At 38.4% G+C, this 12030-nt stretch overlaps 1 protein-coding gene across 1 annotated transcript in view; it reads left to right on the top strand.

Annotated features, from left to right (window-relative positions):
- Positions 1 to 12030, top strand: part of LOC107565965 (cadherin-like protein 26) — a 23232-nt gene that overhangs the window by 363 nt on the left and 10839 nt on the right. Inside the window, exons 2-14 of the mRNA XM_016251312.1 lie at positions 1456 to 1509; positions 2021 to 2116; positions 2654 to 2809; positions 2941 to 3088; positions 3864 to 4039; positions 4115 to 4243; positions 5263 to 5445; positions 5789 to 6060; positions 7063 to 7205; positions 7333 to 7554; positions 8108 to 8329; positions 8526 to 8656; positions 8990 to 9049. Of these exons, the coding sequence (XP_016106798.1) occupies positions 1456 to 1509; positions 2021 to 2116; positions 2654 to 2809; positions 2941 to 3088; positions 3864 to 4039; positions 4115 to 4243; positions 5263 to 5445; positions 5789 to 6060; positions 7063 to 7205; positions 7333 to 7554; positions 8108 to 8329; positions 8526 to 8656; positions 8990 to 9049 (1992 nt within the window). The remainder of the gene's footprint in view (positions 1 to 1455; positions 1510 to 2020; positions 2117 to 2653; positions 2810 to 2940; positions 3089 to 3863; positions 4040 to 4114; positions 4244 to 5262; positions 5446 to 5788; positions 6061 to 7062; positions 7206 to 7332; positions 7555 to 8107; positions 8330 to 8525; positions 8657 to 8989; positions 9050 to 12030) is intronic.

Below are 12030 nucleotides of genomic sequence, written 5' to 3'. Positions count from 1 at the left end.
ATATATATATATATATATATATATATATATTTAGCCAAAATGTATGAGTTTTACAGGAAGGTATTAGTATTAATACCTTCCTGTAAAACTCACTGTGCAAGTGTTTATTGTTCATTCCAGGGGTTACGATTTCAATAAACTCCCCATATGTATTAAACTTTTAAACTATTTGTTTAAACAGTCACAGAACAGTCAAGTTGTATGGTTTCCCATATAACTTCGAACTGCGTCCTCTAGGGGTCGCTATGGGGAATGCCTCATCATGACCAGTGTCTGAAGCATACATTCAAAAAACACAAACAACATGTTGGCCAGCGACAGCCCATGACGTCACTACCGGTGCGACTATAGTATAAATAGGCACCAGGAGAAAACGTCATTCTTTTCTTCATCTTCATTGACTGTTTTGTATGAAACGTGAATTCTCATGGTAGTGTTTAGCAGTGCTCCCCTTTATCAAAGGGTTGCCTATGAGCACGCTACTACTTTGCGTTCTTTCTAAAATCCTGTATGGTGAGGGTTACGCGCAGCAGCTTCGTGCCCTTTCTTGAGTTGTTTAAAGCCCCGGTTCCTTCTTGGGCACCACTCCACCTATGTATCCTCTGGATACCTACTTTAACAGGGTGTTGCTACTAGGGGTCTGTTGAGACAGTTCCTTCAGCAAGCTCATGCAGAGCAAGCGGTAGCCCTTGTGTGACAGGCCAAGACTTAGTATGATGCTAGGCTCTTGGTCGTATCCCCTTAAAGGAATCTATTCCTGATTCCAAGCCTTGAGCTCTACCCCAGGCCCAGGAGTCTGGCCCTAACAGGTAAGTTTTTGGGGACAGCCGTCTAACATCCTAGGGGCAACTCCCATGGCTATGGTAGAGTTGGTACTTAGTGCTCGCCATAGGTTTCTGGCATGCACTCCCCTCAGCATGGTGGCGTGGGTATACCGTTCCCCATAGCGACCCCTAGAGGACGCAGTTCGAAGTTCCCTTGAAAGGGAATGTCTCAGGTTACTTATGTAACCATGGTTCCCTGAGTAGGGAACGAGACACTGCGTCCTCTAGGTTTCCTGCCATGCTTCGGACGCAAGCTTCAGACGAAGAAGTGAATGACGTGTTTTCCCGGCGCCTATTTATACTATAAACGCACCGGTAGTGACGTCATGGCTGTCGCCGGCCAACATGTTGGTGTTTTTTGAATGTATGCTTCAGACACGGGTCACGACGAGGCGTTCTTCATAGACCCCTAGAGGACGCAGTGTCTCGTTCCCTACTCAGGGAACCATGGTTACATAAGTAACCTGAGACGTTTTATATCCTAATAATATTATATTTGTGTGCTTAAACATGACAATGATACATAAAACTCATTCCTCAGGCACTAAGAAGGGTTTCTATTCAATCTCTTGTTAGTTTATTGATGGTATGTTTATTAATTAGTATTACCCTGTTTTTGTCTATCCACTAGGTTGTTGACGTGGCCACTTCCAGCAAAAATGATATCAACAATCGGGAAAAGCGGGTAGGTAATATAAAAGACACTTAATATCTCAGCTCACTGTTTTGACATAACATGTCCCTCAACTTCAAATCCCATAATACAAGATAATACAATAATACAAGACTTAATTTAGATTTAAATACACATATATTACATCACAGTAGAAAAACATAAAATAAAAATTAAAAAGCTATCTTTGAAAGACACCTTACTATCAAACAGAAGATTTAAAAAATCTGTCAAAATCTTCAGACTTCATCCTTAAGGTCTTTCCATATTGGGTTCAGTGAGTTTCACAAGGTCACACAGGATCTAATGCGCTTTATGTATTTTATTTGATTTATCTTTTATAATTTAAGTCAAATTATGAAGGAATTAAATGTTTTATTTCTTTTCTTTTTTCTTTTAAATCCTGTAGCCCGTTTTCCCAGAATTCCAGAATCAGAGAAGTGTTCCGTTTGAATCAGAAGAAGTCTGTCTGTAACTTTTTTAATAACTGATCACTCATTACATCTCTCTCTCTATCTCAAAGGATGCTGTTCTTATTCGTTCAAAGAGAAGATGGGTTCTGTCCACCATTGATCTGGAAGAGAACATGCCTGGACCATATCCCGCTATAGTAACACAGGTAACTTCACCCCGTCACTGATTGTTCAGCCTGTTTGTGTTCCTCATTATATCTCGTCACAAGCTCTGTCTTTTCTGTGTTACCGTATTCGGGATGTTTGGGTAAAGTTGTGTTTTTCTAGAGAGCCTACAGACTTTCATTATAGCACATGAGTATGCTACTTGCTAGTAGTGTTAGGTGGAGGAATATTATTCTGGAGAATAAAAATATTTTTGCCATGTTACTAAAAGATAAATACTCATTTGTAAGTCTCTTTGGATAAAAGTGTAAACAAAATGAATAAATGTAAATGTTAAATGTGTACAGTATGGACAGTATGTTCACTAGCATTTAGATGACCTCAAAGCTAGAGACATAAAACTAAAATCCATAAAACTCAATGCTGATTTGGTAGGGTTTTTCATGAGATGTCATTTGGTTGATGTAGGCTTGTATGTCATAATGGATTTACAATCTTAATAATGGATGCAAATACATGAATCATCATAAATTATACTGTACGTGATTGTCATGTATTTTTGGTTTAATTGATGCTAGCTGTACAATGACAAAAAGGAGGACAACACCATCAAGTTCCGCATCAAAGGACAAGGGGTGACAGAGAAACCACTTGGTTTGTTTACCATTGATGAAAACACTGGGATTGTATACGTACACCAGCCCATCGACAGAGAAGTGTACCACATCTTCCACGTAAGACAAAACAAGATTTGTTGAAATTGTAATGACACTAATGCTAACAAAACAATACAGCGGAATTCAAAGAATGCACTGATTCAGTTTATATTGATGTAGTCCACTGTGGCTTTTTGATTCTTTTGTAGGTGGACTTTGATGTGCTGGACAGGCAGACTGATGCCACGGTGGACAAAACGCTGTCATTTAATGTAGATATAAAGGACAAGAATGACAATAGACCTGTGTTCACTCCGAGCACTCTCCGTGTATCAGTTCCAGAGAACACGCCTGAAGGTTCAGAGAACATTTTACTGCATATATGAAGATAAAGCCTGCTTGTTTCCCTTATAATGCTTTCTTCAATCATAACTTAATATATGGAGACTATAGTAAGTTAGCCATTTGTAGGGTGACTTACCCTAAAAGTGTAAACATTGACGTTGTGTGGTGCTTTCAAAATGTTGCTTTGTTCAAGCATTCAGACCAGCTCAATACAACAACATTGACTAAACCAATGGTGCGTGTTTGGGGCGGGGCTAAACAGTTTTTTCTACCAATGGCAGATGGGGGAGTGGCTTGAATGCTCTGGAAAAAAAGGTCCAAAATCTGTCAGTGGGGCAGTACCCTTTCAATAGGTACATCGTTGTACCTTATTTACCCATAAAGGGTGCACCTTAATACCTTAAAGATACATATTAGTACCTAAAGTGTACATATTAGTAACTAAAAGGTACATATGAGTACCGCCCACCGACAGCTTTTGTACCTTTTTTTTTTAAAGAATGGAAATCTGTTTGAAAACATGAATTATATTTGGCGACACAGAAATGACATGCTCTAATACTGTTAGAAATTCAGTGTTATGATTTTTAGATTCAACAAATATTGAGGAATATTATTGTTCTTGATATTTTCAGATAAAATAATTAATTGTAATATTTTATCATACTATAACTTTTAAAATGTCAAAACTTCCTTCCCAATCCAAAAGAAGTTATTGAAACTAAACTGTTAAAGATAAATGCAAGCAGCGAGATTGTTCTCTCTTTAATCATTCTTGTTTTAATAGGCGTACTCCAAGCAACATTACAAGCTCATGATAATGATCAGAAGGATACTCCTAATTCCCAGTTCACCATGAAGGTGGTGTCACAAGACCCTGCCTCACCAACATTTACCATGAGGGACATGCCTGGGACCGCTACACTCAAACAGCTCGCCTTCACGGGATGCTTTGATTATGATGTAAGTAACTGATGTCGAATGCTCGTTTTCAACATTTTTCAGTATTTCTCATCTCTTCTGTCTCCCGTATTTTAGAAAGCAAAATCATATAAAGTGCTAGTCGAAGCAAGGGATCAAGGAACACCTGCAATGTTTTCAACTGCAACTGTTATTCTGGACATCACTGATTACAACACCCATCCCCCAGAATTCAGTTCGGCCACGGTGAGTCAGGCTAGTCACTCAATCCCAGTTTAATATGCACACAACTATAAGGAAGCCATGTGTAGATTGATGTGTTAAGAAAATGTAAACACTGTGAATGTGTAGTGCTTTCAAAACATGCTGTCTGACATTGAAACATTGGGTCAGCCAATGGCGTGAGTTTTGAGCTGACCAATGACAGAAGTGGAAGCCAGTTTTATATATATATATATATATTTATACTGTGTATATATATATATATATATATATATATATATATATATAGCCACATTAAAAAAAGTTTCAGGGAAAGAAACACTCCATGGATGTTAAAATGATAAAAGTTTTGAGGTCATTATTAAAAACTTTGAGTGAATGTTCTATAAACGTTACTGGGAAAACAATTGTACATAAATGTTGAAAGATAAAAGAACATTGCCAGAAGGTTAGCCAAAGTTCTGAATTAGTGCCTAGCAGCATTTAATGGTTTTGCTATATAGTTTTCCCAGTAACGTTTATAGAACATTCACTCAAAGTTTTTAATAATGATCTCAAAATGTTTTTTATGCATCATCCATGGAGTTTTTTTTCCCTGAAACTTTTTTTAATGTGGCTACTTGTTTCAGAACATTCAAATGTAACATTCCCATTAGATTTGCAAAATAATAAAATTGAATGTTCTTAACATTATAACTAAAAAAATTAAAACATAAAAAAAAACCTAGACATTTTGAACACTTAATAGAAAGAATGTTTTCATAACTTAATGGGAACTTTAGAAAATCATTTTATTAGAACACATTTTTGTTAGCTGGTTTTATGCTTAATAAATACTATGATTTTTTTATTTTTTTTATTTGGCTTTTTAATGAACGGTATGCCCACCATATACCTGTTTGCCCTCATCTGACCCAGGCCTGCTGTATGACCACGTCTCTGTCTTTATCAAATAAAGCTTGCACATGGATCCGCAAGTCTCACGTCTCGTCAGCCCCGTAACAATATGCTTTGATATAAATGAATATATGTGTGTGTAACAGTACAACACTGAAGTGATGGAAATGGAATTAAAAGAGATTCTAAGAATCGGCATCAAAGACAAGGACTCACCAAACACGCCTGGTTCAAGAGCGGTGTTCTCCATCCTGAAGGGCAATGAAGAAGGAAATTATAAGATTGAGACAGACTCCAAAACCAATGAAGGTGTGCTGTCTGTTGTCAAGGTAAATGCCATTGTTCCCTTTAAATATTTCATACACTTCTTAGAAAAGTTTAAAGGAATAGTAGATATAAAAGAAGATATTGAAGGAATGTTGGTACCAAAGAGTTTCTGCTTCCCATTGACTTCCATATTTTTTTTTCTCCAAACTATGGAAGTCACTGGTTACGATCAACTGTTTGTTGGTTGTAGCCATTGCTTCTTTTTCAGTTGAATTCATAGAAATGAAAAACAGACTTCACCTAGTTTACACACCTACTTATTACAATTATTTCTTTCAATACACATACTAGTTTCACATTGTGTTCACAAGATGGAGAGCTTTTAATATGCTTGTATTTTCACAGGGGAAGAATTTCGAGAAAACTGAGATCACAGAGCTGGAGATAGCAGTCGAAAACAAGGAGAAATTATTTCAGTGTGTTGATGGAAAGGCCGTAACAGGTACCACACCAAATCCAAACACCGCCAAAGTGGTAGTGAAAGTCATTAATGTGAACGATCCCCCCGTGTTTAAGAAGCAAGTAGAAAAAGTCTTCCGGAATGAAAACGGACCACCAGGAGATGTGTTGTTCGTGCCCGAGATCAAAGATGAGGACTCGGACGTTAACAATCTCAGGTGTGGATGAGCTGCACAGCATCAAATTACTCATCAATTAAAACTGGTTAATTTTTGAGGATTTGTATGCTACTTTTAATTTTTAATTTTTTCTTACTTTACTTTTATTGTATCATAATTGTATACAATATATAAAATGTCAAAATATGTAACGTATAATATAATATATCAAATTAGGTCACTCTTTAGTTTAGGGACCAATTCTCACTATTAACTAACTACTAACTATGACTAGGGTTAAGGGATCCAAAATATGGTCATGCAGAATAAGGCATTAATATGTGCTTATAAGTACTAATAAACAGCCAATATGCTAGTAATAGGCATGCTAATAAGCAACTAGTTAATAGTGAGAAGTGGTCTCTAAACTAAAGTGTTACCTAAAATCATATGCCAGTTTCATTATGTACACAAGCATTCAAAATTTTGGGGATTTGTAAGATTTTCTAAGGTTTTTGGAAGAAGTCTCTTATGCTCACAAAGGCTGCATTTGTCTGATCAAAACTACAGTAAAACAATGATATTGCAAAATATTATTACAGTTTAAAAAATCTGTCTTCTATTTGAATCTATTTAAAAGGTAATTTATCCGTGTGATCAAATCTGAATTTTCAGCATTACTCCAGTCTTCAGTGTCACATGATCCTTCAGAAATCATTCTGATATGCTGATTTGCTGCTCGAGAAACATTTCTGGTTATTATCAGTGTTGAAAACAAGTTTTTAGGATTCTTTGATGAAAGTTAAAAAAAGAATATTTTTGAAAGCACTTTTTTGAAATATATTTTTTGTAACAATATAAAAGTCTTCAATGTCACTTTGAATCAGTTTAATGAATCCTATAATATATATATATATATATATATAATTGTATTATATAAAATGCAAATATAAAATAAATAAAACATACAGTTTTAGTTACACACACCAGAGATGTAGAGGAAACTGGACGGAGATGTAACAGAGCGTAAACGTGAGTTACAGTCTGTATATGTGTATGCAGGTATGAGTTAATACAAGACCCAGCCAAATGGATGAGTGTGGATCCGAAGACAGGAAAGATCACCACAGTTCAGACGATGGACCGGGAGTCTCCTTTTGTCAAAAATGGCACCTACACAGTCATGGTGCACGCTATAGATGACGGTAAGCATCATGTCTATCTCTCTGTTCTCAGTATGTTCAACACAATCCAAACTTTTGCAAACACATTCTTAAGAACACTAATTTAATCTCTGCTGTTACTGACTTTTTTTCCACATGCTGTTCACAGGACAGCCCCCAGCTACAGGTACATGTTCTGTAGTGGTCTACCTAGGTGACTTAAACGATAATCCTCCCCATCTCATCTCCAAGAATACGGTCATGTGCGGGAACAAAGTCAATCGTGTGGATGTGAAACCAAGAGACCTTGACGGCCCTCCGTTTGCAAATCCCTTTACCTTCTCTCTGGGGGAAGAGCTGAAGAATCTCTGGAAGCTGGATCCCACCACAGGTCAGGCCATGCACATTACTTCATTAACAGTTACACAGATAATGGTTGAGGATGTTTCACCATTTATCTGGCTCCATCAGTTGGTTGCACAATAATAAGTTAATAATAAAATAATACATTTCTTGTTGTGTCTAGTAAAAATATACAAACATGATACATTTACATGAGAATTGCATTAGATACTAGGACTTGTTTATCCAAAACATTTCTTGAATTTGACTAATTACATTGGTAAGAAGCTGCTTATCAATAGTTAGTAAGGTAGTAGGAATGGGGTCAGATTAAGGAATCTAAAATATGGTCATGCAGAATAAGGCATTAATATGTGTTTTATAATTACTAATAAACAGCCAATATGCTAAATATGCATGCTAATAAGCAACTAGTTAATAGTGAGAATTGGTCCCTAAACTAAAGTGTTACCAATGAGACATACCTGTAGTTCCTTGACAACTAACTGAAATAAAATGTTTACATTTTATTTGAAGAAATATAAATATTTTGTTATGGTTTTAGTTTTAGTTAACCCTGTTTTGCTGGGATTGTACCATAGGAACAAACACCTCTCTGATAAGTTTGAGGAGTCTGCCATATGGAAACTACTCCGTTCCTTTGAAGATACAAGATCAGCAGGGGCTGCAAGCAGAAGACGTTCTTCAGGTGGTTGTGTGTGAGTGCACGGGAATCAACACGTGTCGTGGTCGTCTTCCTTTCTCCTCAAGACTGGGCCCGGCTGCCATCGGTCTCATGTTTGCCGGACTTCTCCTACTGGCCTGTGAGTTTCAACGAGACAAAAGCCCAAAAAAAATAAATAAATAAAATACAGTCTAAAACAACAGTTCTGCTCCACTGATTTGTTTGTATAAGCACTTTTGTGTGAGAGTGCAGTACATATAATGGCACATACTTTTACTCCACATGCGTTGTTGTGTAATATGTATGTTATCTAATGACACTTTGTTGTTTTGCAGTTCTACTCCTCTTTTGTTTCCTCTGTGAATGTAAAAGCAAGAACTTTCAACACATTCCTCTGAACCTGGAGGAGGAGGGCAACCAAACCCTTGTCAAATACAATATGGAGGGAGGGGGCTCAATCTATAAGGTATGTGAAACTGTCAGGCTTGCTGACAGTTTAGAGTTATGAATTTAGTAAAAGGAACTGTAGAAACTATCCATTGTGTGCCTGTATTTTTTTGAATGAGATTGAGTTGTATCTGCATCAAAAATCCATTTGGTTTCACTACAAATGAGCAGGTTATTTATGTGTAACCGTATCTTTTTCTAGGACATAAATAAATATAAATTTGTCCAAAATATTTGCAAATAAAGACAGAACCTGTTTACCTGAGAATATTTGGTGCCATTTTACAAGCAACACCTGTGGTCTAAGCCGAACACGTGGTCATCATTTTGCCTGTATTTTTTTTCTTCTCAGTCTGAGACAGTGTTTGCTTCAAATGGTTGGAAGGAAAGCTTGAAAATTGCTTCTGCACCGGTAAATACAAGTTTTTTTTCTTTCTCCTTTTTTTTCTTTTCTCATTGGCCTAATGCCTGCATGGCTGAAAGCCACAGGATTAGACAAGTATGTTGTCGTATTTTGGCACAGTGAACATGATCTCAAGATTAGTTATCCTGAATAGAAAAGCTCTGCATGTTGCTACACGTTGCCTGTAAGACTAACACATAAAAGCAGGCTGTTAACTACATGCTGGTAATGTACACTTGTTATTATTTGGTTGTCAAGCTTCTTTTACAGTTTGGCACATAGTGGAGTTTTGTGCTGACTTAAGTCCATATAGTGCTGTAGTTAGTGTAATATACTGTATATACACTACTGTTAAATGGTTTTGGGTCAGTAAAACTTTTTTTTTTTTTAAAGAAATCACTACTTTGTTCATCAAGGATGCATTAGGTTGATCAAAAGTGACAGTTAAGACATTTATAATGTTTTAAAAGATTTGTATTACAAATAAATGCTGTTCTTTTGAACTTTCTATTCATCAAACAATCCTGAATTTTTAAAAAAATATATAATACATTTTTCAACATTGATAATAATCAGAAATGTTTCTTGAGCAGCAAATCAGCATATTAGAATGATTTCTGAAGGATCGTGTGACACTAGACTGTAATTAAGTAATTATGCTGAAAATTCAGCTTTGATCACAGGAATAAATTACATTTTAAAATTTTTGATCAAATAAATGCAGCCTTGGTGCGTATGAGATTTTAAAACATTTTACCAATCCCAATCTTTTGTGTAATAGTGTATACAGTCTATATATACAGTGTATATATATATATATATATATGTATGTATATACAGAGAGAGAGAGATCAGTATGTGTGTGTGTATATATATATATATATATATGTAACGTAGTTTGTAGGTCGGGAAGAAGGAGGCGGGAACCGGCGAACATTCAAAGAACCTTTAATAATAAACTAAACACAAAATAGCGCGACAGCCCCTCGCGGACGACTGCCGTGCACAAACGAAACCAAAACACAAAATAAAATCCAGGCCTGGTCCTCTCGTCTTTCACTGTCGTCACTCCTCCTTTGTATCCTTCCGGAGCTCCTCCGTGAGACTCGAGACCGGTGAGTGGCGCAGGTGTCGTGCATTCGCAATTACTATATATATATATATATATATATATATATATATATATATATATATATATGTACAGTATATACAGAGAGCGAGAGAACATAATCAGTACGTGTATTGGAAAAAAAACTGCTTTTAAGTTAAAAAATCTCTGTGTTCCATGGAAAAATTGTTATACCTGTTTTGATGATGAATGGGAAGTGCTTGAGCTAAATTAGACAAGAGACATATTTTAGATACATAGTTCTTCTATAGCTTTTTAGACAAACAGTTTAACAACAATTATACATACATATGTAAGAGATGCACGGCTAGCTGTTTATTAAACAATTTTAATGCATGACGTGGAGGCCTTTGCGGAGCTGCTAATAGGCCATTATCAGACTTCCGCATTCGAAAAGCGTTTCAAGTAGTAGCGTAAAAAAACTTCTGCTGCAGCCTTGTATAGATGGCTGTGCCCATAGCATGGGATTGTTGTGATTTATGTAAAACTCAGCACAGATACGTCTTCTAAAGTCACCAAACTCAGTTTACAATCATTAATTGAGTATTGTGAAACCAAGGAAGATGGTTTCATAATATTCCAACGTATATTTCGTGATTTAAAGGGGAGCACGCAAGCCATACTGTATGCGTGTCAGACTTTTGTACCTGTTTTGCCCCCATAGTCCTTCCTGTGTTTCCTTATTTGGTCATTTTCCTGTCCTTAGTAGGAATGTCCTGTCCTGTTTACTCTGATTGTCTTATGTGATCCACCTGTGTGTCTCCAATTATCCCTAGCATTTAAGCTCCTGTCTTTGCGTTTCCCCCCTGTTGGGTCTACTTCGTCTGTACATCTGTCATTCCTCGCTCCTGTGTTGGATTACCCCAGTGTTTCATGAATTAAAAAGACTGTTTATTATACTCCTTGTCTCCACCATTCCTCAGACAGTGTAAGTGTGACAGAAGACCCGACCTAAAACAGTTTAAATTGCGTGTTTCCCCTCCGTTGTGTTTCTTGTTTTTCTCTCAGTGTTTTTGTTTCCGTGGTGTGCCCTGATGGATCCCCTCCTTCGCCCCGAATTCCTCCTCCTCCTGCTGGAGCAGGGGGAGCGCTCACTCGAGGGTCATACCAGACTGTTTCTCACCACCTACCCGGACGACGCACTCTGCGCATTCTATGACGCCAGCCTCAACCCCGCGTGCAGAGCGCCGTCATCCAAAGATGGCCCTCGAGCGAAGCTCACCACATTTTTGGAGTGGACACTGGAGAGACACAGATCCCCGGTCACCGTCTGTCTTGAAGGGGATCTCGCCGGTGCCACTCCAGACCCAGAGCCCAGCCCACAATCTCCCCGCTGTACGGAGCTAAAGCCAGAGCCCACTGATGACGGAGAGCCCATTCCCACCGCGATCTACGAGCCAGCGCAATGCCGTGCGACTGAGCAGAGGATCGCCGCAGAAGGAGAGCCCAAACTGTCAGATCAAGTGCGAGAGCCAGCGACAATGCCTGCCACGAGGGAGAAAGCCGCGGACGGTGTGAGCGCGGAGAGGAGCTCCGCCCCCTGCACCACGGCTGAGGGCGAGCTGAGTATGGCGCAGCAAAAGTGCCAAAGCGAGGAGGAGAGGGCTCCCATCCGTGAATCCAGTCCAGAGTGCCCTCCAGTGCCCGCTCCTAGAAAGTGCCCTCCAGTCCCCGCTCCTAAAAAGCGGCCTTCAGTGCCAGCACCTCGTAAGCGCCCTCAAGTGTCCGCTCCTCCTGAGGGCCACCCTGTTCCCATGTTCAGAGTTAAGCCCTGAATGCCTGGAGATGCACAAATGCCCGCCCTCCCACCCGCTCCTGCCTCCTCCACCGCTGTCGTCTGGCAGCCCCTCTGCTCGCCCTC

The sequence above is a fragment of the Sinocyclocheilus grahami genome, unplaced genomic scaffold, assembly GCF_001515645.1.
Source record: "Sinocyclocheilus grahami isolate Dianchi unplaced genomic scaffold, SAMN03320097.WGS_v1.1 scaffold1037.1, whole genome shotgun sequence".
NCBI classification, from domain to species: domain Eukaryota; kingdom Metazoa; phylum Chordata; class Actinopteri; order Cypriniformes; family Cyprinidae; genus Sinocyclocheilus; species Sinocyclocheilus grahami.
This window is presented reverse-complemented; position numbering and strand designations above follow the sequence as displayed.